Source organism: Aotus nancymaae, unplaced genomic scaffold (genome assembly GCF_030222135.1).
Source record: "Aotus nancymaae isolate 86718 unplaced genomic scaffold, 86718_ANA_hifiasm-v0.15.2.pri h1tg000028l, whole genome shotgun sequence".
NCBI classification, from domain to species: Eukaryota; Metazoa; Chordata; class Mammalia; order Primates; family Aotidae; genus Aotus; species Aotus nancymaae.
In genome coordinates, this window is record NW_026988441.1 from 29,553,475 (window position 1) to 29,578,569 (window position 25,095).

At 48.2% G+C, this 25,095-nt stretch overlaps 1 protein-coding gene across 3 annotated transcripts; it reads right to left on the minus strand.

Annotated features, from left to right (window-relative positions):
* Positions 1-2,660: 2,660 nt before the first annotated feature.
* Positions 2,661-25,018, minus strand: LOC135276778 (cytochrome P450 4F11-like). Of its 3 annotated transcripts, XM_064381704.1 has the most exons (14): positions 24,983-25,018; positions 24,417-24,615; positions 21,180-21,324; positions 19,160-19,213; positions 18,941-19,068; positions 11,787-11,908; positions 10,767-11,037; positions 9,646-9,712; positions 9,318-9,447; positions 5,459-5,592; positions 5,299-5,363; positions 5,030-5,112; positions 4,521-4,632; positions 2,661-4,425 (listed from the first exon to the last, which is right to left on the minus strand). In XM_064381704.1, the coding sequence occupies exons 2-14, from the start codon at positions 24,612-24,614 to the stop codon at positions 4,378-4,380; spliced, it is 1,557 nt and encodes a 518-aa protein (XP_064237774.1). In that variant the 5' UTR covers position 24,615; positions 24,983-25,018; the 3' UTR covers positions 2,661-4,377. The 3 variants fall into 3 exon arrangements, with proteins under 3 accessions (XP_064237774.1, XP_064237773.1, XP_064237775.1); XM_064381703.1 differs by having other exon boundaries at positions 4,342-4,632; XM_064381705.1 differs by lacking the exons at positions 24,417-24,615; positions 24,983-25,018 and adding an exon at positions 22,539-22,599 and having other exon boundaries at positions 4,342-4,632.
* Between the last annotated feature and the right edge of the window lie 77 nt (positions 25,019-25,095).

A 25,095-nucleotide genomic window follows, 5' to 3' on the forward strand; every position in this document is an offset into this window, starting at 1 on the left:
TAATATAACCTGTTAGCTGTTCTTGTAACGAGTCACTTCCTTCATTCTGGAAGTTCTCCTCACCTCCCTTCATCTTCTTTCACCATTCCCTCACTTCCCACCCCAAGCCCACACTACGTTCTACAGACACCTGATGTCCTTTCTCCTAGAGGTGACCATGTGCCACCTCTTGGGACTATCCATGTCATCTCATTAGCTGACTACAGTAGCCTCAGAGGTGGGATATTGTGAACATGGTACAACTGAGGTTTGGTGAGATTAAGGCTCTCACCCAGAGGTGTGCATCTTGGAAGATGCAGAGCCAAGGCTTGAACCAGCTCTGCCTGACCCCAGAGCCTGAGTTCTTACCACCAGGCCACCCTGCCCCCAGCAGCCCCTGGTATTCTCAGCATGTTCACAATGAGCTGTTTGTTAAGGGGCACTCATCATTGAATCTTGCTCCAACTTCAGCTGATGAAGCACACGAGGTTCCTCCAAGGCTGGGGATAAAGAGGGGGAAACGATTCCTTCTGCATCATATCCCTTCCCCACAGCAATCAGGCTACCCCAACCCTCTGGCCATGCCTCCTTTTTCATCTCTGCCCCAGATATGTGGGATCCTCATTTGTGATATGGGAACTGGGGTTCTTGGGTCACTTCAATCACTCCAGATGCTACAAGGCCAGTGACTTACTCAGCACAAAGCAACCTCCAAGGATTAAATGTTATTTCTCATTGTCCTGGGGAGAAATTAATTCAAGGGAGGTCCCAGGGCAGAGAATTCCCCACCACCACCACCACCACCACCACCACCATGGGCATACCATCACCCCTGCAGTTTTCTGATTTACTCTTTGGCCCACTAAGCATGAACTTTCTTATGCCAGGTTTCCTTCTGATAGGGGAGAAGAGATAAATATCTCTACCTTTCCTCTCCTCCTGCCTGGACTCTGTATTCCAGTTAAACTATAATGGATGTGGAGGATTTACAATGCCTGGCCTAGCTGAGCCTTCTGCACAGAGCTCAATGGGAGTGGAGGCTAACTGGGTGAAAGGAGAAACGCCATAAGCACACACTCCAGTCTGTGAGGTGGATTAAAGGTCTACCTTGCCCAACTCTTGTCTCACCTGCTCCCGCGGTCTGAGTAAAAGTTTGGGTCCCAGGACTTTGAGGTTGTGCGAAGCCTTCCAGCCCCATACCTGCAGCCGTCTGCAGCTCACTCTGCTCTGAGCTGCCCCAGCTTCACACGGATATTCTCCATTCCTCAAAAGGAAACTGCACCCTTCAAAGCTCACACATTTCTCTTCCTGGCTCAGCACAGGGAGCGAGTTCTCTAGACAGTTTATTATGAAATAAAACAGTGGAGAAGGGAACCCGGGCAGCTGGGCACAAAAGGGAATGCGCAACAAGCTTCCTCTCTGACCTTGATTTTCTGTATAAGGTCTTGGACACTCCCTGGACGGCTCCCAGCCATCTGCCTCGTGCCAGGTTTCCAGTTAACTCAGAATAAAAAAAAAATCTCACATCCTCCTTCTAGATGTAACTGTGGTAATTGTGATTCTTTGTATTTCTGTGGTATCACTTGTCATGTCTCCTTTTTCAATTCTGATTTCATTTATTTGAGTCTTTTTTTTTCTGACTTGGTCTAGCTGAACGTTTGTTGATCTTGTTTAAGTTTATTACAAGCCCAACTCTTTGTTTTATTGGTCTTTTGTATTTTATTTTTACTTTCAATTTGTTTTTTCTCTAACCTTTATTATTTCATTTTTTCTATTAATTTGAGCTTCGGTTGCTTTTGCTTTTCTAGTCCCTTGAGGTGCATCATTAGATTATTTATCTGAAATCTTTCTGCTTTTTTTGATGTAGGTGTTTATTGCTATAAACTCCCTTCTTAATACTGCTTCTGCTGTATTCCATAGCTTTTAATATATTGCATTTAAACTTTCATTTGATTCAAGAAATTTTAAATGCCCTTCCTAATTTTTTATTAATCCATTAGTTGTTCAGGAGCATGTTGTTAAGTTTCATGTATTTGTACCGTTTTGAACATTATTTCTGTTATTGACTTCAATCTTTATTTCCTTGCCATCAGAAAGGAATATATATACTTGATGTGATTTCAGTACTTTCAAATTTGTTGAGACTCGGTTTGTAGCCCAATGTGTGGTCTATCCAGGAGATTTTCCCATGTGCTAATGAAAAAAATGTGTAGTCTGCAGCTGTTGCATGAACTATTCTGTCAATGTCTGTTAAGTCTCTTCGGTCTAAAGTGAAATTGAAATACAATACATCTTTGCTGACTTTCTGTCTAGTTGACCTGTCCAGTGTTGAGAGTGGGTTACTGAAGTCCACAACTACTATTGTATGGGAGTCTATCTCTCCTTTTAGATCTAATAATATTTGTTTTCTATATCTAACTGCATATATATTTCCTATTGTGATATGCTCTTGCTGAAGTTATCCCGTGTCTGTGTTATTTTTATCTGATATAAACGTACCTACTCCTATTTGCTTCTGGTTTCCACTTGGGTAGAAATGCCTTCTTCCATCTCTTCACTTTAAGTCTGTATGTTTCTTGACAGGTAAAGTGAGTTTCTTGTAGGAAGCACATAGTTGGGTCACTTAAAAAACCCATTCAGCCAATCTATATATTCTAAGTGAGGGATTTAATCTATTTACATTCAAAGTTATTATGCAAAAGAACATGCTTCTGTCATTTTGTTAATGTTTTCTGGTTGTTTTGTGTATCTTTTATTCCTTTCTTCCTCTCTTATTGTTTATGATTGTGGTTTGGTGGTTTTCTTTAGTAATAAGATTTGATTCTTTTCTCTTCTCATAAGTGTATCTGCTTTGCCAGTGAATTTTATACTTTTGCATGTTTTCATGATGGTAATCATCCTCTTTTCACTTCCAGATGCAGGACTCCCTTCAGCATGTCTTGTAAGACAAAAAACTCAATATTGTCAGGATGTCAGTTCTCCCCAACTAAATCTATAGATTCAATGAAATCACAATGACAATATCAGCAAGTTTTTTATGGATATCAGCAATCTAATTCGAAAACTTATATAGAGAGACAAGTGACTCAGAATAACCAACACAACGTTTGAAGGAGCAGAACACAGTTGGAGGACTGATAATATCCAACTTCAAGCCTCCTGTGAAGCTACAGTAACCAAGGTGTTGTTGTGTTGGTGAAAGAAAAGACAAATAGGTCAACGGGACAGAATTAAAAGCCCCCAAAATAGATCCACGTAAATATAGCCAACTTATCTATGATAAAGACGCAAAGGCAATACAGCAGCCCCAAATGAGAAAATATAATATATTTGGAGATCCGAATCAAGGCCAGAGTAACTGAGTGTAGCAAGGGAAGGAGATTAGCTAGAGAAGAGATTAGAGAAGTCAACAGGGTTCATGATGTAACATCCCTTAGGCTATGACAAGAGATCAATGTTTGCAGCAGGATATTATTCTGAGACACTAACTGAGGTTTCTCTCATTCTCCTACCACCCACATAGTCAGGTGCCTTCACCACCCTCAGAAAAAAAAAAATTACCTCTTATATACACAGCCCTTTAGGGAGAAGAGATTGTTCATAGAGCACAATATTAGAATTTTTGCCTTTGAGTTCCAAAACACAGCCTTTAAGTCATGGTAGAAATGACAATCTTGAAAGATGACATTCTTTAACAGCCAGACTTTCTGAGAGAGGAAGTAATAATGGCCCCATATATTTAGCATTCATCGTGTGCCAGGCACAGTTCTGAGTCCCTTATATTGAGACCTCAGGAAACTCTGATGTAGGTCATACTGTTGTCCCCATGATATGGTTGAGGGAACGGAGTCACAGAGAGGAATTAACCTGCTCAAATCATGCAGCAGGGCCAGGACTTGAGCCCAAGCAGCCTGGCTTGAAATCCTATGCCTCTGAAGGTACGGGAAGACAGTCACAGAGGGAACCAACTGGGATGGGGAGAAACAGGGTGGGAAGTTGGTGGAAAAAAGAACTAAAAACTTCTGAGAGCCTGCCAGGGTGGAAACTGCACCCTTTCCCTTTGTTCTGAGCTGGGGACTCCAGTCTTGAGGGGACATTCATAGGACAGTTGAAGGCATTTGCCCCTGTGGTTGCTTCTCGCTAAATAAGAGTCTCAGTCTTGCTCCTTAAATCCATTCTTAATCCTGTTCCCTCTCCTGCTCAAACACCTCCCAGCTCCCTACTGCCCACAGGAGAAAGTTTTTACTTGGGCTCTGTGAGAATTCATTAAGGGCCTAGGTGCCCTGTGCTCAGCCAGAAAGGCAGTCAGGGTTTTGGGTTCAGAGACAACACCCTGCCTCCACCCACTCACCCCGCTTTCTTGGATCCCACCAGTCCCCAGGAGCACCATGCTGGCTGTCAATGAGGCTCAAGCAGAGGTGTCAGCATAGATTTATTCCTGGGAATCTACAAAGGTGGATGGGTGGATCCAACAGTCACTGTGGGTTCACACCCAGGGACTCCAACCACAGCCAGAGTCCACCCTCTGCGCGCATGATCACCTCCGGCTTCCTGCGGGGCTCAGTGCGGTCCGGCAGCACACGGAAGCGCAGCAGTGTGAGTGCCAGGACCACCTTCATCTCAGCCATGGCGAACGCCTGTCCAATGCAGTTTCTGGGAACGAAAGTGACGGAATCTGACTGTGCCCATGAGCCCCCATCCTGGCCCCATCATGCTTAGAGCCTGGCCTGGGACCCCGACTTGCACCCTGATCAGCTCAAGGGGCAGAGAGAGGGGCTGCGTGTCCCGAGGACACCCATGTGTGCTTGCATACCCCCCAAATCTGGCCCAGACTCCTACCCCCAGTTCAGATCAGCAGACAGAGGAGGGGACTCTGAGCACACCGCAGACCCCTCTGGGACCTGCCCAACCCCACTCTGTGGACCGTTACCCATAAACTCTTGAGGAAGGGAGGGAAGGAGAGCTGGATCTGGGACCATCTGCAACTTCCCCCTTTTTTGACCCCCACACCCGTCACCTCATCCCTGCCTCAGACACAGGTGGCCCTTACCTGGGCCCTGCCGAGAAGGGAATAAAAGCCAGAGGTGACCTCTCCTTGCTCTTCTCTGGGTTGAAGCGGAAGGGGTCGTAGACCTGGAGGTGAGACCAAGAAGTCTTGCTGGGTGGGGTCTCCCAGGACCGCCAGCCTTGGAGAGACATTTTGGCAGATGTGTGTCCATTGAGGGGAGGTGATGTTGGATTTCCCTGATCAAAACCCTGTCAGCTCCTCTAGGAACCTTGGAATGGACCCCAAAAAGGGTGGGGTGAGGGAGGCAGTACCTCGGGGTCTGGCCACACAGTTGGGTTGTAATGGATCCCGATAATACTGATGAGGCAGGCAACGCCTGTGGGAGAGATGGAGGCAGTCAGGACAACGCCCCCCTGCCTGAGGGACCCCTCTCCCTACCCAGGAGGCTCCTCTCACTGAGGCTGTGACCACCTTTGGGGATGACCCGGCCGTCTGGGAGCACCATGTCCTGGGTGCAGCGTCGGGTGATGGCTGGGACTGGGGGATGCAACCGCAGGCTCTCCTTAATGCACATGGTCAGGAAGGGCAACTTCGCCAAGTCGTCCCTAAGGAAACACCCAGCCCCAATCATTATCCAGGGAACAAACACAGGATTCTCCAGCTTCTCTGTTTCCAAGGGAGACTTTTTCTCCCTATCACAAAATAAATTCCACATGGATGAAATACTGAAGAATTTAAAAAGTAGAAAAAATTAGAAAGCAGAGAATTAGAAAAGTACCTGAAAAAAATGTAGCCAATTTTTTAAAGATTATTCTGAGGAAAACATAACACTCTGAAGCAGCTATAAAAAAAAAGTTAACATATCTGCATAAAAGTAAATGTTCTTTATGGCAAGAAAGCAAACACAAAATGCAAGTGAATAAGAAACGAAATACCCAGATCTAGTGTTTTGCTCGTATTCGTCATTGTACTAGAGATACTAGCAAATGCAACTAGACAAGGGGAAAAAAAAGAGGAATTTGAAATGTGGACATAAATGTATCATTCTGGCAGATGGTGATTTTATACTTAGAAAAACAGGACACTTCACTGGAAAGCATTTATAAACATTTAAGATCCAGTAAGGGAGCTGAATTCTCTGTGTAACCTTTCTTTGTTTTCTGTGGTGCATTGTACGCTTAAGTGGTTCAAAATTTGAAAACTATAAAACATCATCCACCCCTATGGCCCAATGTCACCTGCTTCTTCTCCTCACAGGTTGCGTAAGTTATTATTATTTCTATGTATCTTCCTAGAGCTAATTTTTAGCATCATAAAAATATGAATATATCAATTACTATACACATATTCCATATCATTTCTCATTTAACAGTATGTCCGTCTTTTCTTGTACAGCTCCTGGGACTTGTATCAAAATAGGGTTATCCATGCTCTGGATCTATAAAATAATTTTCCTATGGTTTCCTCTAGAGCTTTTGACACCCTTTAAAAAAAACTATAAGCTTGAGTAATCTGAACATTGTCTTATTATAAGACATGACAACCAGGTTGAGTTGATTTTTATTCCAGAAAATTTCCCAGTTGCCTCAAAAGCTTTTACCTAATAATCTGTATTTTTTCTCTTGATACAAAACATCATCTTATCACGTACTATGTTCATTGGGCATTCCATTTACATGTATAAATTATTAGTTTTCCCATGTAGAAATAACAAGCAGCTGGAAAAGATAATGAAAAATAAGATATTAATAATAATATGAAATATCTGAATTAAATTTAACAAGAGACATAAAGTCTCTGTATTTCAAATGAATTTATACATTTCCCTCAGTCTGAATAAAAGATACACTTCACCATAGCAACAAGATATGAAAAGATTGATTTAACAAAACATGCATATGTTGACTAAGCAAATATTTTAAGTTTTATTAAAAGCTTAAACATTATTTGAATGGATTAATAACCATTTCACTATGACAAACTGTGTCAATATTATGATGTTACCTGTTTTTCACATATCGATCATATATTCAAGTCAAACGAGAATATATTCAGTGCAAATGATTATCTATTTTTAGGAACTTGAACTTGCTCTAAACGTTTTTGGGAAAAAAACTATGAAGAACTAGGTCAGTCTGAAAATAAAATATTAGAGAAGAGGAAGTCGGCTTAGGCAAAGAACGCATGACTAAGATCTCAAAAACAAATCCAAAAATAAATAAATAAATAGGTGCTAATTAAACTAAAAAGCTTTTGTATAACAAAAGAAATAATCAGCAAAGTAAACACACAACCCACACGGTGGAAGAAAATATTTGCAAATTATGTATCTTAGAGAGGACTAGTATTAAGAATCTACAAGGACCTCAAACAAATCAGCGAGTAAAAAAAAAAAAAACCATGGCTGGGCGTGGTGGCTCCCGCCTGTAATCCTAACACTTTGTGAGGGCAAAGTGGGTGGATCAGCTGAGGTCAGGAGTTCGAAACCAGCCTGACCAACATGGAGAAACCCCATCTCTACTAAAACACAAAATTAGCTGAGTATGCTGGCACAGGCCTGTAATTCCAGCTACTCAGGAGACTGAGGCAGGAGAATTGCTTGAGCCCGGGAGGCAGAGTTTGCAGTGAGCTGAGATAGCGCCATTGCACTCCAGGCTGGTAACAAGAGCAAAACTCCATCTCAAATAAATAAATAAATAAATAACCCATCAAAAAGTAGGCAAAGGACATGAACAGACATTTCTCAAAAGAAGACGTACAAACAGCAAACAAACACATTTTGAAACACTCATCACTAATCATCAGGGAAATACAAATTAAAACCACATGAGATACCGCCCTACTTCTGCAAGAATAACCATAATTAAAAAGTCAAAAAACAATAGATGTTGGATATGGTGAAAAGAGGACGCTCTTACACTGCTGGTAGGAATGCAAATTAGTACGACCTCTGTGGAAAGCAGTAAGGAGATTCCTTAGAGAACTAAAAATAGATCTCCCATTCCATCCAGCAATCTTACTGCTAGGTATCCACCCAAAGGAAAAGAAGTCAGCGTATGAAAAAGACACATGCACACGCATGCTTAGAGTAGCACAATTCACAACTGCAAAGATACGGCGCCAGTCTAAGTACCCACTGACAAATGAGTGGATGAAGAAAATGTGACATATATACACCGTGGAATACTACTCAGCCATAAAAAGGAATGAAATAATGTCTTTTGCAACAACTTGAATGGAGCTGGAGACCATTATTCTAAGTGAAGTAACTCAGGAATGGAAAACCAAGTATCATAGAGTCCCACTTTCTGTACCCGCAGTCATGCTTCTCTTGCTCTCAACCTCATTCCCGCCCATGTGGGCTGGGAGTTTCCTCTCCTGGGACTGTTCCCCGACCAGGCTGGGAGCACCTGGAAAACAAATCGCAGGGCTGGATCCTTCCAGGGTCTCCAGAGCACTGAAAGGTGCTGGAAACAAAACTGGGGGTGGGAATGCAGTGTGGGAGCGTTTGCTGAATGAAGCCTGGATGGATGAACAGTGCAGGTGTTCTGGATGGGAATGAATGACTTTTGCCCTCAGGTCTCCCTTACAAATCCCTGGACTGAACAACAGGATTGAAATTAGGGTACAGAAGAGCAAACATTCAGGAAGTAAAGATGTTTGAAAAAAATGATAATTCAGGCCGGGCGCGGTGGCTCACGCCTATAATCCCAGCACTTTGGGAGGCCGAGGCGGGTCGATCACGAGGTCAAGAGATCGAGACCATACTGGTCAACACAGTGAAACCCCGTCTCTACTAAAAATACAAAAAAATTAGCTGGGCATGGTGGCACACGCCTGTAGTCCCAGCTACTTGGGAGGCTGAGGCAGGAGAATTGCTTGAACCCAGGAGGCGGAGGTTGCGGTGAGCTGAGATCACGCCAGTGCACACCAGCCTGGGTAACGAGCGAAACTCCGTCTCAAAAAAAAAGAAAGAAAAAAAAAAGATAATCCAATGAAAAGAGGAGGTGGAGGAGAAATTCATTTGCTGAACACAGGCGAAGTGGCGTCATCTGACCTCGCATACTGTCACCAATTCTCCCAGCAGCCCAGGTCTTTCTGTCCATCCTCTGCTGGCCAGGCTGGGTATTCTGCCCTGCCTCTGGGATTTGCACCTATTCCCACTAAGGGATAATGGAAGAAATGATAAAAAAGAAAGAAAGAATGAAAGAAAGAAAGAAAAAAAGAAAGAAAGAAAGAAAAAGAGAGAGAGAAACCTCTTCCACCGCTTCCCACCTGAGGAGCAGAACCAATGAGAAAAGATCAGGAAGAGGCCAGCACCCGCACTCACCATTCAATCTCTATAGGCTTATGGTACTTCAGAAGCTCTAGGACTTCTTGCCGGCAGCGTTCCTGGTATTCTGGGTGCCTTGAAAGGTGGTATAAGACCCAGGAGAGACCACTGGCCGTGGTGTCATGGCCTGAGGGGCAGCCAAGCAAAACTGGGTTTCTGAGCTGCTTCAGCACCAGAGGGTGGACAGCACCCACACTTTCAGGCCCTCGGGGAGAAGGTAGGGAGGGGGAGGACAGGCAGAATGGAGTGATCTAGGGTCCACCCACCACGTCCCTGGGACGGAGAGTCCCCTGTCCCCACTGCAGCCCCACACTGAGACCCTCACCCCCAAACATGAAGGTGTCAGCTTCTGCTCTTATGTCCTCATCAGACAACTCCCTCCCATCTTCATCCTGGAGAGAAGGCAAGACAATACCCACGCCCCACATCACACCAGCTCTGAGGGCTCTGAGTCAAATCTAAAACAATTTCTGAAGATCCATCCTCCTTCCAGAAACCCAAGCCCATCATGCACTCCTGGATGTCTCTTGGTCGCCACCATCAGAGCTCACCACCCGCAGACAACCCCCTGGCTTATTTGTCTCCTATTTGGCCCTGCTGGGAAGAGTTAATAACTGATGGATATTTCCTTGTTTCTGGATAATGAGGACTTTTGGAGTAAAGCATTACTGCAACCTGGGTTACAGCATATTTCGATGGCAATTTGGCTTGGAGGTTAGAAATCAACCATGGCTCTGAAGATAGCTGCTCACATTCTAGAGTGGCAAACTCAGAGAATCCTTCTTATCTTTCCAGAAGGCATCTGGGTTACAAACCTATAAACCTAGGGGCATGGCCATCTCCCTGGAGAGGAGTAGTTTTTACTCCACAACAAAGCAAACATCTCTCTCTCTTTCCTCTCTCTCTCTCTGTCTCTCTCTCATTCTCGCTCTTGCCCTGGATGGAAGAAGGGGCAGATTGCTAGCTGTCCTATATAAGCTCCAAGATGTAATAATGCGGGGCCCCTCTCTGCTCTGTATTCTGGTGTATTTACAGGTAAATCATTGTGTTCCCCCAGGAGGAATATGGGAATGGAGAGCCAGCTCTACAATCCTACTCTGGTTGCTGCTACTGTTGTGAATCATTAATGGGCTGCTGTAATCCAGGGGTTTGGTGCATCTGTCATCATAGACATAGACAAAGACCTAGACATAGAGATATGCATAAAAATGTGTCACTAACTTACTAACATGTAAGTAGAGTAAATCTCAGGCTCCCCACTGTCTCAAATGTAGCAGTCCCCTGCTGCTGAATTCCACAGACATCTTTCAAACCTCTCTCTGACCTGTCTTTTTCAAGCATGTTCCAAGGCTCCCAGCGCCCTCTGGATCGACTCCAGGCTCTTTCATTTGACATTGGCATAAATGTCCACTCTGTTACTTGAACTCACATCCCAGAGAAGCCCACCTTGCTCAGCAGAAGCACATCAATGAAGTCTAAAGTCTTGGACTTTGCCTTGTCCTTGAGGAAGTCATCAGTACCCTGAGTGGGGAGGGTGCAGCGCCGCTCCTGGATGACGGCATCTGTGAATTTGTGCACCAGGCGGCAGGCCCTGCGGAAGCGCCGCCCATCCGGAGTCAGATAATACAGGAAGTCCGAGTGCAAGAGAATCTGCTGGTTTCTTTTTTCTACAAAGGCACTGAGTTCCAAGATGGCGGAAATATACTCACTGGGCTTCCTGCATGAAGGAGGTAACAACTTAACATATGCAAAGTCCCAGGAGCACCTCTCACCAGCAGCTAGAAGCTACCGCCCATCAGGAAATTGAGCATCCAGAAACAGCCAGGAGACTTGACTCTCCAAACTCTCTTCTCTCCAGGCACCCCATCTCTGAGAGCTGCCTCCATGCACCCAGGTACCCAGAGCACAGCTTGCACACCATGCTTCTCTCCTGTCTCTCACACCCAGTATCCGGTCTGGACTCTTCCTTCCAAAAACTGTTCACAAAACTCAGACCTCACCGTCTTCCAACTCTTTGTGGCTCAGCCCCCACCATAACCGACTTGCATCCAGTGTCAGCCCTATGTAGTGTCTACATGACAGGCAGACCTCCACAGAGCTCAGCTGTGACTGCACCTGTCATCGGCTCAGACCCCTTCAAAAGATTCCTGGGAACCTCTTGATAAAGTTCATGCCACTTTTCCTGATTTTCAGTGTCCTGAAATCTAGCCCCCGTCTACTTCCACCACCTCATTTCTACTGCCTGTTACGCATGCTTGCCTCATCCTAGCCTTCTTACCTGTATTCATATATTTCTACCTACTTGAAAGGACCATGCTTCCTCTCTCCCCTTCCCCACCCTTCAAAGCCCAGCTGTGACACAATTCCTTCATGAAGGCACTTCTGGTTACCCTGGTCAGTCATCCCTTTCCAACCTACTCCCTTGAGATCGTGGCCCAAGTTCTCAGGCCCGAGGGAAGGACTCACTCCTGACAATTGCTATCAAAGTTGAAGACACATTTCTGCAGACTGTCCAAGGTCATGAGGCTGATGTGCTCAAACATGTCCAGTCTGGTGCTGCCCTCTGAGGCCAGGCGCTGCCACTTGTCCTGGCCAGAAAAAAAAAAAAAGAAAACAGAGCTGAAGTTGAGAACTGCCTCCTGAGAGCTCCTTCCCAGACCCAGACATCAAGATGGATGCCCCGCAATCAACCTCCGGCTCCTCTGCCCCAGGCACCCATCCCCAGGGAGGACCAGCCTTGGATAGGAGCAGAGACTGTTACTATTAGGAGGTAAAGACTCATGGCCGGGAGTTGAGAGACCTGGGATCAAGTCCCAGCTCAGCCTCCTGAGGGAAAATGTTCTCTTTCCAAGATCCACAAAGGGGCGTAGTTTTAAGAGCAAGAGTTTCCCAGCGCCATGCCCCGCTCCCATCTCTCTCCATCCAGGAGATTTAACCGTTTATGTTTGAATTTCCCAGGCGCGGGAAGAGACTAAGTGTCAGTCACTCCAGAAGAAGTTCTAAGGAACTCCTTTCATTGGCCAGGGGTCTTGGAGAAGGTAGAGGTTCCTTCCAGGTTAAAAGTCCGCTTCTTCCACACCCCTTTGGACTCCATGTTCGGCTCCCCTTCCATGAACGCTCTTGTGGAAGCCATCTTTCTCTTTCCTGGATTTCCCCTCTGGGGTCCCTTCCACATTCTCTCGTGGAAGCCTGTCTTCCCCTCCTAAACTCCATCTCTCTCTTTTCCCTTCCACTCAATGTAAGCTGCTTTCCTCTCCTGGAGCCCATCTTCCTGGATTCTCTCACTCAGCATGAGACTTAGCTGTTTCTTTCTCTCTCCTCCTGTTTCTCTCTCTTTCTCTAAATAAATCACTTTCTACAAACACTTTAAGTCCAGCATTTACTGCGCACGGTGCCATGTTCTCCTCTCTCATTCTTGAGAGGGCAGGAGGCCAAGAACCTGGAGAAACTTCCTCTCAGGGGAGCTGAGGGCACCCTGAACCCCTGAACCCCAATATTACATTTTGGAGAGCCAGCCAGGAGTGGGGTACAGAGGGGTACAGCCAGGAAAGGGGCACAGCCGGAGAAGAAGACGTCAAAATCGTGAGTAAAACCGACCCCATTCTGTCCTGTCTCTTTATGAACACCTGAAGCGGCGCAGCCAGGCAGGGCAGCGGGTTGGAGCAGCGGCGCCTCAGAGGCACGACCCAGCCCCGAGGGGCGCGGCCCGGCCAAAATAATTAAAAGCGCAGTTTCTTTACCTTCAGGCTCTCTCTCTGCTCTCCAACTCCTTCTCTATCCTTCGGATATTATCTCTAGGGGATAATATCTCTGGGGGATAAGCCTGGAGGAGCCTGTGGTGCAGAGAGGGTGAGCACGGCCCCGGGGCCTTTCGCTCCTTGCTGGCCGGGAACATCCGAGCCCCAGGGGTGGAAGCGAGTGCGCAGCCGTGGGCTGGAGAAAACAGCGGGGAGGGGCGAGGTGCATCTGGAGCCTGCAGGGGACCGGGGAGCGCCCCGGCCTGGCGCATGGCTCTGGCAGGCCTCTCCGGCATTCCCCAGTCCCAGGCAGCGGGGTAAAAAGGCTCCCCAGGGCGTTTGCCTGCCGGCCACGGGTCCCTGTGTGGGCAGTAGCTCGGAAAGTGGCCCAGACGTGCAAGTGGTTCTGGCGGGGTCAACATGGCGACTGAACGCCGCGGGGGCGAGGGAACTCACGGTGGCCCAGCAGCCACGAACATGGCTTTTAAACTGATGAGGCAAGCGGCTTTTTTCCTCTGCCGGCATGCAGTTCTGAGGGAACGGAAGCGACCGAAGTGGTGCTGGCCGTCAGCCCGGCCCGGCGTTTAGGCAGGCCACACCGCCTCAGGGTGCAGCGTTCGCATTCAAAACTCGGCTTAAGAAAGCTTTCTGCCTTCCCTTATGCAACTGGCCTCTTTGCACAGTTGGTTAAGGTGTAGGAACTGCAAGGTTGCTGGTTCCAATCGCCGGTGGAGTCAGTCTTGAATTGGTGAGACCTTTTGGGGAAATGCGGAAGCTGAAGGCTATGGGACTTCGTGTTTGGTGTATAATTTGTCTTGCTTAGGATTGGCTCTCTCTCTGGCAGAACTTTTCCACCTGGAAGATCATAGGTAAACCAATTCCAGGGCCAAATAGTCAATGGCAGGTGTCACAATGTTAAGAGCATTTTCCTACAATGGAAAATGGGTTAGGGGAGAGGAGGCCCCGGTCCTGAGGGTATTGTTCCGGCCTCAGCCATGCCCCGCCTGCCTTCTTTGAGCTGTGTGCTCTAATGGCCCCTCCCTAGAAGTTCACCCTTCTGGGGCAGTTTTATAATCTGGCTTGTGTAAATTGGACTTTTCCTGGGAAATATTGGTACCTATATCCTGAGCCTCACTGGCCTCCTTGGGGCTCCTTGGTACGTGACTACCCAACCCAACAGCTCCTCTCGTTCCATGACTCTATGATATTCACTGGAGGTCATGCAGGCAGTGAGTGGTCCCATGACGCTGGTAGGTAGTGATTGGAATCCAGTACAAGGGAGCCCCTCTGATAAGATGGATCATGCATCTTGGGCACACGAAATTTCGGGGTACTGACTGAAAGACATTTCATTTCAGTACCCATTTTACCTGGGGGACGCCTCAGGTCAAAGCAGCTGTAATTTCTTTAACCGGGGATGCGGGCATCCCTTGCGTCCAATTTCAGATGGGTGCTTCTGTTCCCAAGCTCAAATTTCCATTAAAATGTATACTGGAAAATTGGGACCAATTTAGCACACTTTTTTTTTTCTTTGAGATTTTAAAAATATTTATTACATTTGTTTCTAGAAATCATAGAAAATAAAAATGGATGCAATTAAGATACACAACTTTAGAAAGGCATATCTATCCTTTCATACCAGAGAAAAGTTTATGCAGTGTCAGACATGGAAATACCAAAGCCACTGGTGACAAAGGGTAAACAAATGCTACTGATAGATGCTCTTGTACATTTTTATAGTTTTTTCTTCTCTACTATTTTTTATTTTATAGCAAATACCAGTCCAGTAGCACACAATCTTTAAAGAATAAGTGGCTTATTTTTCTCTTCCAAACAGCAAGGCCAAATTACCCTCTGCTGAATGGAAAATCTAGCCCCCAAAGGGAAGGGAAGAAAACCCAACAGTTTTCCTTGAGTGATTGTGGGAAGCTTAAGGAAGTACACCCCTCTGTCACTGGACTCCATAGAGGCTCAGTTAATACTGAAGGACAGACCGGGTGTGGTGGCTCAGGCCTGTCATCCTAGCACTTTGGGAGGCCAAGATGGGTGGATCACCTGAGGCCAGGAGTTCAAGACCAGCCTGGCCATCATGGTGAAACCTCATCTTAAAAATAAAAAATAAAAATAAAAATAAATACTAAAGGACAAGTTTATTACTTGTTCAGCAGCAAATATCAGGAGGACGCTCCAGTAGCTGGCTTTGGGACCAGAGCAGAGCTTAGAATCATTACTGAACCAGGCAGCCTCGGTGTTTTATAATAGAGACCAGGAGGAATAGACTGAAAGAAATACAAGAGATCAGCCTTAGTCATGGCTTTCAGGCAAGTAGACCCTAGGGGCTCAAATGAGGGAAAGACTTGGGTTAGCCACTAGTCTGGCAGAACTTGTTACCAGTGCAGCCTGAAGGGACATTTTGTAAGAAATTGTCCCCAGAGGAATGGACCACCATCTCATCCATGCCCGCTGTGCCATGGGAATCACTGGAAAGCACACTGTCCCAGGGGACGAAGGTTCCCAGGGCCTGAGGTATCTGACCAGATGACCCGTGGCAGGACTGAGGGTTCCTGGAGCAAGTACCAGCATAAGTCGTCACTGTCACAGAGCCCCAGGTAAAGCTGACCATAGAGGTCCAGGAAGTCAATCTTCTCCTGGACACTGCATGGCCTTCTCAGTGTTTCTCTCCTGCCCTGGAGACTTGGTGCTTGTTAATTCTCTCCCCTCAGACCATCCCTCTCTAGGTCCATCCTGGGAAGGCCATTTTTGGTCATTCTGTCCACTCCAATGGCAGTTAAGTTAGTGGAAATAGACTGATGGATTCATCACACTGTGCTGAAACCTTGGATACCCCCTGAGGAAAGTCACAGACCCTCCACTCCACAGCCTGAAGTTCCAGGAGACAACCCTTCATATCCCTGCGAGCCATGAGAAAATCTACATCTGCTTTTCCAGATCCTTAGGGAAGTAACCACTCATGTCTAAGTTATATCCTGGCATTAACAGTACTGTAACCCTCAACTTTGCTATCTCTCGAACTGCGAGTATCCTTTTCATAGTGGGAAGGAAACTTGCCTGTTTCTAGGAAAAATGCTGCTATTTTGTAAACCAAACCATAAGGTCACAAATAATCTTGCCGCTGGAACCCTGGATGTCCTTGGCTCATGAGCTCTATTGTGGACCTCTAGATCAACCTGCACCCCTGAAAGTCTCCCCTCTGGAGGAAATCTCAACTGTAGGGTCCCTTCTACGCCCCATTTCAGCAGAAAGTAGTTAAAGAGGACCGATGCCTGTGTTCCAACAGAAGTTGGGCTTTCCTGTTCAGAGGGAAAGAATGAGGGAAGGTGTTCTCTTTCCAGGGTCCACAAGGGGGCGTAGTTTTAAGAGCAAGAATTTCGTAGCGCCATGCCCCCCTCTCATCTCTCTCCATCCGGGAGATTTAATGGTTTATGTTTGAATTTTGAGGGCGCAGGAAGAAACTAAGAGTCAGTCACTCCAATGGAAGTTCTAAGGAACTCCTTTCATTGGCCAGGGGTCTTGGAGAAGGTGGGGGTTCCTCCCAGGTTAAAAGTCCCCTTCTTCCACACCCCTTTGGACTCCATGTTTTGGTCCCCTTCTGTGAACATTCTCCTGGAAGCCATCTTTCTCTTTCCTGGATTTCCCCTCTGGGGTCCCCTTCCACACTCTCCCGTGGAAGCCTGTCTTCTCCTCCTAAACTCCATCTCTCTCTATTCCTTTCCACTCAGTGTGGAAGCTGCTTTCCTCTTCTGGATTCCATCTTTCTGGATTCTCTCACTCAGAGTGAGAGTTAGCTGTTTCTTTCTCTCTCCTCCTGTTTCTCCCTCTCTCTCTCTAAGTAAATCACTTTCTACAAACACTTTTGAATCTGGCATTTACTGTGCACTGTGCCATGGTCCCCTCTCTCATTCTTGAGAGGGCAGGAGGCCAAGAACCTGGAGAAACATCCTCTAGGGGGGCTGAGGGCACCCTGAACCCCAATGTTACACTCCTGTAGTCTTTGTGCTTTGTCAACCTCCTGCACTCCCGTAGGTTCCATCTATCAAATCTTCAGTAACAGTTAGGATAACCTGCTCTGGGGACAGATAAACCAGGGTACAATCACTGCTACACCACTTCTTGCTCACTTACTATCGGTTGAAATTTGGTGAGGTCTCTAATCTCTCTGGCCCTCAGTTTCATCATCTGCAATAGGGCAAAACCAACCATAACCTCACAGATTTATTAAAATTAAATTAGAAAACATGTATCATGGAGTTGGCAAATGGCACTGTTTCTGGCGTATGATGAGTGCTCAGTAAATGTTGGTTTCACTCATCTCCTTTGCTATAAATTCATTTCAAATATATCCCTGTTGTGGGAGGGGAACATTACACACTGGGGTCTGTCAGGGGTGGGGGGCAAGGGGAGGGAGAGGAATAGGACAAATACCTAATGCACGAGGGGCTTAAAACCTGGATGACAGGCTGGTGGGTGGGGCAAAGCACCATGGCACATGTATACATATGTAACAAACGTGCATGTTCTACACATGTATCCCAGAACTTATATATATACACTTTTATAAAATATATTTATTTAAAATAAAATATATTTTATACTTTATATATATTTTATATCCATGTAGATTATATATATATATCCCTGTTGTGAGAGAGCTACTCGTCCATCAGACCTGAGCATCTAGCTGGATATGCCAAGAATTCAAGCCCCTGTTGTTCTTACTGGGGCTGTTTCTCACAGTTGTGTTTGCAGACAACATTGAGAGATAAGACAATGACTTCCCCTGGACCAATATCCGGCCTGCTTCTGCTTGCTATAAAAGCAGTTCCCTGAGCCTAGTGCTCTTTTCCTCCCATGCAAGGTACTGCATGAGCAGTCAACTATTGAAACCTCTCTGTGGCACCCTGTGGATTCAGATGGAGAAATGAGGCAAACCAAGAACATGCTGCTTGCTATGCCATGAGTAATAAATCACCCTTTGTCTCTGACCCGGGACTCTCATAACTCCTGGCAGAATCCATGAAGTATTAACAAAGCTAGCTCATCAGCTTGCAAGTAAGAAAAACATCCTAAGCACTACACAAAATCCCAACTCCCAATTCTTCACTTCTCCCTGTATTCACACACTTTGCACTGTGATTTTCCAGCAACTTCTATTAAGAGATGGGGCCTATTTTACGCCCATTTGAGTCTGCACTGATGTCAGCCTGGTTGAACTTTGAAACACTACAGAGAGAATGTCCAGAGCCATTGCAGTCTCCTCTGAGTCTCTCAGAACCAAGTCTATGCCGTGTGAACAGCAGGGTGCCTCCTGAAGGCAGAGAAACACATGGAGAAAAGTCCAGGTGTCACAGCTGAGGCCATCCTAGATCAACCTGAAGCTGCTGAAGCCCCAAACAAACAAGTGAGTAAGCTGAGCCAGGATCAGCAAAGCTGCCCGCCTGACCCACAGCTGCTCATGTACCAAGAGTGATCCCATCCCCATGCAGAAGAACCAGCCAACTGTCTCACAGACATGCTAGGTATCATAAACGCTTATTGCTCTAAACCAATGGATTTTGAGGTGGTTCGTACTCAGCAATTGCTACTATGCAATCTTCATTTTTACTCTCTTGAGTTTGAAGGGTTTCTGTGAGAGAAACATGGAAACTCACACCTTTTGAGACCTACTATGTGCCAGAGACATGACTCCATTACATGATCTTACCACCTTTAAGTAGAGATTATTATTCCCATTTTACAGATGGGAAACCAAGCCCCAGAGAGGAAAAGCATTGGCCCCAAAACACAACAAAAATTCCAGACCAGATACGCCTGTTGTCCCTCTGCCCTGAGGCTCCAGCTGGACCCAGAGTTGAAGGGACTCACGTGCATGATGTTCACGCTCTTGTTGAAAATCGCCACGTAGGGTTTGAGGATGTTGAAGTGGAAGGCAGGTGTCAGCATGCGGCGGTGGTGGCTCCACTTGTCACCAGCACTCAGCAGGAGCCCGTCCCCTAGCAGGGCAGCCAAGGACAGTGGTCAAGGGCAGCACCCTCCCCTATCCCTAAAGGATATACCCGGTCCCATTCACCTGCAATTACTCACCCAGCCAGGGTTTCAGGAAGCCATAGAAAAGCATATCCTTCGGTGCAACAGCAGCTGACATGATTGAGGACCATCAGGGGCCATGGAGAGGGGTGAGAGAAGGACTTTGAGCATGGAGGAATGCTCCAAGCCATGGGTGTGAACTTCCACTCTCCCCATCCAGCACAGCAGGAAGAAGGCCAAGGGCACAGAAGGAAGGGAGGATGGCGGAGGGAAGGAGAGACTGGACCAGGCTGCAGTGGCAAAGTAGAGCAATAACCCAGCATGCCCCAGCACACCACAACAGGACTCTCCTTCATGCTCCAGTGTGTTCTCCAACACCAGAGCGAAGTTCAGCGCTCTACTGAATGCCTTTACTGGGACCCAGGACACCCTGTCTGCCCCCAGCACGCTCTGCTCTCTTCTGAAATGGATCTGGGACCTGGGATGTCGCCCTGACATTTGTTAACGTTCCCTGATGTGGCCAAAACACACGAGACAAACCCTAGAAGACACAACGTGCTCTGCCATGGACCCGAGATGATCTGATATGACCTCTGTGTACGCCTATGATGGGTCCCAGATAACATTTAAATATGATGACATTAATATCCTAAACATCGCCCAGGTGTAACCAAGACCAATGTTCAGGCATAATTCACATCTACCCTAAGACCTAACTCTATTAAGACACAAATAATATCTCAGACAGTTCTCAAACAGACCCTGGGTCCTACACCTTGGACGAGCACCAAACGTGACCAAGACATGGGAAGCAGGATAGAAAGACAATGTCACAATACATCTCAGACAAGAACCAAAAAGGCTCTGACAGGCCCCAAATGTCCTCAGCCACAGCTGAGGCCCACACATGCTGACTTCTCCATATGATCCCAGGTGGAAGCATATACCAGATACAATCAAGTATAATGTAGAAAGCATAGGCTCTGGGACCCTTGGGGGAAAGGTGGGCTTTCTGTTTGGAACTGGGCTTCTGAGACTCATCGTTGACACCATAAGAAAAGGCAAAGTGACATAGAGAATGGTAAAACCGAGAGAAACAGACAGATTCCCAGTGATGTGGATTGATGGACACCTGGATGCAACTATGCCTGAAGACCACTCTACCTGGACTTTAGAGCCCACTGATTCGCTTCATTTGCTTAGACCACATGGGTTTGAGTTTCCATCACTCACAACTGAAAGAGACTTCAGCAGCCAGAGAGATCTGAGGATCTGCTCAGAGTTACTCAGCGTTTTGAGGTTACAGCCATAGTTTCTGTGGGATGCTGCCCCTGCCCCTGCTTAGCTTGGCCTGTCCAGGGACAAGAGCAGCAGAGGGAAAGAAAAGGCCTTGGACTGGGGTGGGATCTCCCCTTGGAGGTTCCTGGGGCCTGGAGCAGGAGAGCAATGAATAGGGTGGATGAGTGACAGGATGAGGTAGAAGGAATAAACTCACCAGAGGTGGACATCACATAAATAGCAGCCCAGATTCTCCACCAGCCTGAAATCCCCCTCGTGCTGTAGGCTTAGGGACAGACGAGGTTGGTGCCAGGCCTGACAGGGGGGCCTGGATACTAATGATGTCCATTGCATCACAGTTCCCCTTGCTTTAAAACCTTTTACTCATTTTCTCAGCAACTCCTCCTCCAGGAAGCCTTCCAGCCTGCCCCAGCAAAGACCTTGCTCTCTGGGTTGCCACACCCATCTCCTTCTCTCGACTCCTGACTCCACGAAGTTTGAGATGTCTCTGTCCAGATCCATTTCCTCAAGCATGGGGTTTCATCGAGGACAGAGCCCTAAACTCAGGCTTCTTGGGCCTCCAGTGGTACCCAGAACACAAAGGCAGGGATAGATGGCAGTGGAGGGAGGAGATGTTGAGATGGGGGTTGGTGAATACATGAAAGAAAGAGGAACATGGCTGAGAGAGAAGCAGGAAGAGGGGCCTGGGTCCCACAGGGGCCACACTGAAGCTTGGAGTGGGAGAGGCTAGAAGGCCTCCGATGTTTCCCAGCACCCACCACAAGCTCTGCATGGGTACCTGAGGCACTGGTGATAGCCCGGACGGTGTCAGGGTGGCATAAAATGAGGAGGGGGAAGGTAGGACCCAGCCACAACTTAAAGCCCTGGGGATAGGTGGTCACCAGCTGGATGAACTTCTTCACGCCCTCTTCTGTGGGAGTGGCCTGAAAGCAAGGCAGAGGCCGTCAGCCCTTGTGATGGTTAATTCTAGGTGTCCTGAATTAACCATGAATTCCACATGACTGAGCTAAGGGATGCCCAGATAAAACATGCTGGCAAAATGTTATTTCTGGATGCATCCGTCAGTGTATTTCCAGAAGAGATTAGCATTCGAATAGGTAAACTGAGGAAGGAAGCTCTGCCTCCCCAAGGGGGGTGGGTGTCCTCCAATCCTTCGATGGTGCAGATACAACAAAGAGGCAGAGGAAAGGGTGAATTTGTGCTCTCTTCCAGAGCTGGCTCATCCATCCGCTCCATCCTTGGACATGAGAACTCCAGGTTCTAGGCCTTTTTGGACTCAGGCTGAATTTACACCACCAGAGTCCCTGGTTTCTGGCTTGCAGATGGTATATCATGGGAATTTTTACCCTCTATCATCACATTTTCCAACTCCCATAATAAACTAACTCCCTCCCTCTCGCTGTCTCTCTCTCATATATGCTTGAGAGGTAACAGAGAGGATATCCTGTCATTCGGTTTCCAGGGAGAACCTCACCTAATGCACCGTCCCAGAGGAGCCACGGCAAGTTCCCCCGCAGCCTCCAGATGTGGTGCGGCCCCTGCCCTGAGCAGCACATCTGGATTCAGAACAACTGTGGGGAATCTCGGCTCACCCTTGCTCCTCTCTTGGGGCTCCCTCCAAGATCCAAAGATAATGGCCAGGCATGGTGGCTCATGCCTGTAATCCCAACACTTTGGGAGGCCACGGTGGGTGGATCACTTGAGCTCAGGGGTTTGAGACCAGCCTGGCCAACACGGTGAAACCCTGTCTCTACTGAAAATACGAAAACTAGCTGGGCGTGGTGGGGCATGCCTGTAATCCCAGCTTCCCAGTAGATACTCAGAAGGCTGAGGCACAAGAATCACTTGAACCTGGGAGGTGGAAGTTGCAGTAAGCTGAGATCATGCCACTGCACTCCAGCCTGGGAAACAGAGAGAGACTCTGTCAAAAGAAAGAAGGAAAGAAAGAAGGAAGAAAGGAAGGGTAAATACCAATACAGAGGGAGACGGCAAGTTGTCTGCTCAAGAGTGTTTTTTCATCTTGGAAATGGTTTCAATCTGGGGATGGCCACACGAAAAAGTCCCCCTGGGAGGAGGATTGTGGGCAGCAGTGTGACCTCAGGATGCGTCCCTATGGCTGGTTCCCACATCCTCTCACCTCCTGGCTGGTCCTCAGGGGCTGCTGTTCCTCCCACACTGGGGACCTTCCATTCTCAGCAACCCCGAGGGGTACAGAAGTGACTCTAACTGTCCTCAGTGAGCACCTCCTGCACGCCAGGCCCGTCCCATCATGACCTGTGCACCCTCCACTGCACCGTGGACACGCCCATCAATCACGCCATTTACACATGAGCAGACCAAGGCCACGTCCCCCAAAGGGGAGAGCAGGTCTAAGTCCGAGTTCAGGTCTGGGGAGTCAAGGACAGCTTCTGAAAAGAGAAGGGAGTGGCCAGCTTTCATTCAGGCTGGCAACAAGGCCGACTGGGACATGTCAGTGAGGAAGAGCAAGATAGGAGGAAGGTGCCTCAGGAAGAGGAGGCAGCGGGAGACGCCCACACTTCTCTTCTGGCCCAGCTGTGTCCCTGCATAGGGGAAGGTGCTCAGAGCTAACTCCTGTGGGAAAGCAGCAGCCCAGAGACGGGCAGACACAAGCAAATGGGAGCAGACCCTGGACAGTAGGTTCAGGAGGCCTCGAGTCCAGCAGTGGAGAAGGTGCAAATGCCAAGCGATGTTTGCTCTGTGCACCCAAAACCCCTCCCACGGGAGCCCCTCAGAGGTGCCGACATGCAGGGAAGACAGGCAGGAAAAACGTTCACACAGGCTGGAGTGCCAGGTGAAGGAGGTAAGAAAGACTTGGGATGGCACAACAGAGGAATGAGTGAGTGAGAAGGGGAATGAGTGAGTGGGGAGAGGAATGAGTGAGTGAGGAGAGGAATGAGTGAGTGAGGAGGGGAATCAGTGAGTGGGGAGGAGAATGAGTGAGTGGGAGAGGAATGAGTGAGTGAGTGGGGAGAGGAACGAGTGAGTGAGTGGGGAGAGGAACGAGTGAGTGGGGAGGGGAACGAGTGAGTGGGGAGGGGAACGAGTGAGTGGGGAGGGGAACGAGTGAGTGGGGAGGGGAACGAGTGAGTGGGGAGGGGAACGAGTGAGTGGGGAGGGGAATGAGTGAGTGGGAGAGGAACGAGTGAGTGAGTGGGGAGAGGAACGAGTGAGTGAGGAGGGGAATGAGTGAGTGAGGAGGGGAATGAGTGAGTGAAGAGGGGAATGAGTGAGTGGAGAGGGGAATGAGTGAGTGGGGAGGGGAATGAGTGAGTGGGGAGGGGAATGAGTGAGTGGAGAGGGGAATGAGTGAGTGGAGAGGGGAATGAGTGAGTGGGGAGGGGAATGAGTGAGTGGGGAAGGGAATGAGTGAGTGGGGAGGGGAATGAGTGAGTGGGAGAGGAATGAGTGAGTGAGGAGAGGAATGAGTGAGTGGGGAGAGGAATGAGTGAGTGAGGAGTGGAATGAGTGAGTGAAGAGGGGAATGAGTGAGTGGGGAGGAGAATGAGTGGGGAGGAGAATGAGTGAGTGGGGAGGAGAATGAATGAGTGAGGAGAGGAATGAGTGAGTGGGGAGAGGAATGAGTGAGTGGGAGAGGAATGAGTGAGTGAGTGGGGAGGGGAATGAGTGAGTGGGAGAGGAATGAGTGAGTGAGGAGGGGAATGAGTGAGTGGGGAGGAGAATGAGTGGGGAGGAGAATGAGTGAGTGGGGAGGAGAATGAGTGTGTGGGGAGGAGAATGAGTGGGGAGGAGAATGAGTGAGTGGGGAGGGGGAGGAGAATGAGTGAGTGGGGAGGGGAATGAGTGAGTGGGAGAGGAATGAGTGAGTGGGGAGAGGAATGAGTGAGTGAGGAGAGGAATGAGTGAGCTGCCTCCCTCTCTTCTCTCTGTTCCCAGACCCCAGCCACCCTCATAACCCACCTCCCTCAGCCCCATTCCTGCCCCTCAGGAAACGCATTCACCCTGAGATCCCAGACCGTCCCGCTGCCACACTCACCAGTCCCTGGTGTCCCCAAAACCAGTTCAGTTTCGGAGGCTGCGGGAAACACTGGAGCCGGCGGCAGTTGTCATAGAAGGTGTAGGTCCAGGCCAGGACGCGGGCCAGCAACCAGGAGACCCCGACCAGCAGCAGGAGCAGCCACAGGGACGCTGCCACCGGCCCGAGGCCCAGCCAGGACAGACTCAGCAGTGACATCCTTCAGGGCGGACAGGATGGAGGGTGAGGTCCTGAGGCCCAGGGAAGAGCCGGGGGAGCTCAGGGGACAGTGGAGAGGGGCAGGGAGGGGCAGTGCTGGTGGTGGAGCAGGGAGGGCTCTGAGATGGGTAAACAAGAGCTGAGATCTGAAGTCCAGAAACCAGCAGCCAGTGGCCTCCAGTTACACAGAAAGGGAAAGAAGGAGAGAGGCTGATTAGAATCCAGAAAGGCCCAGCCTGAATCACTGGGAGGTTGCCAGGGGTCAGTTTACCAGGAAATCACCAGTCTCCCAGGCTCCCCAGCCTTGGGCAGTGCCCCTCCCCATCCCAGGCCAGGACCCTCCAGCCCTGCCACCCCCAGCCTGGCACCTGCTGTCAGGAGCAGCTTGTCCTGCACAACCTCCTCTCCCCCACTGCTGGGAGGTCTTTGCCCCTGGTCCCTGATTTAGGGAAGGCTGTGGTAGGCCGAGCTGAGCTGGGCT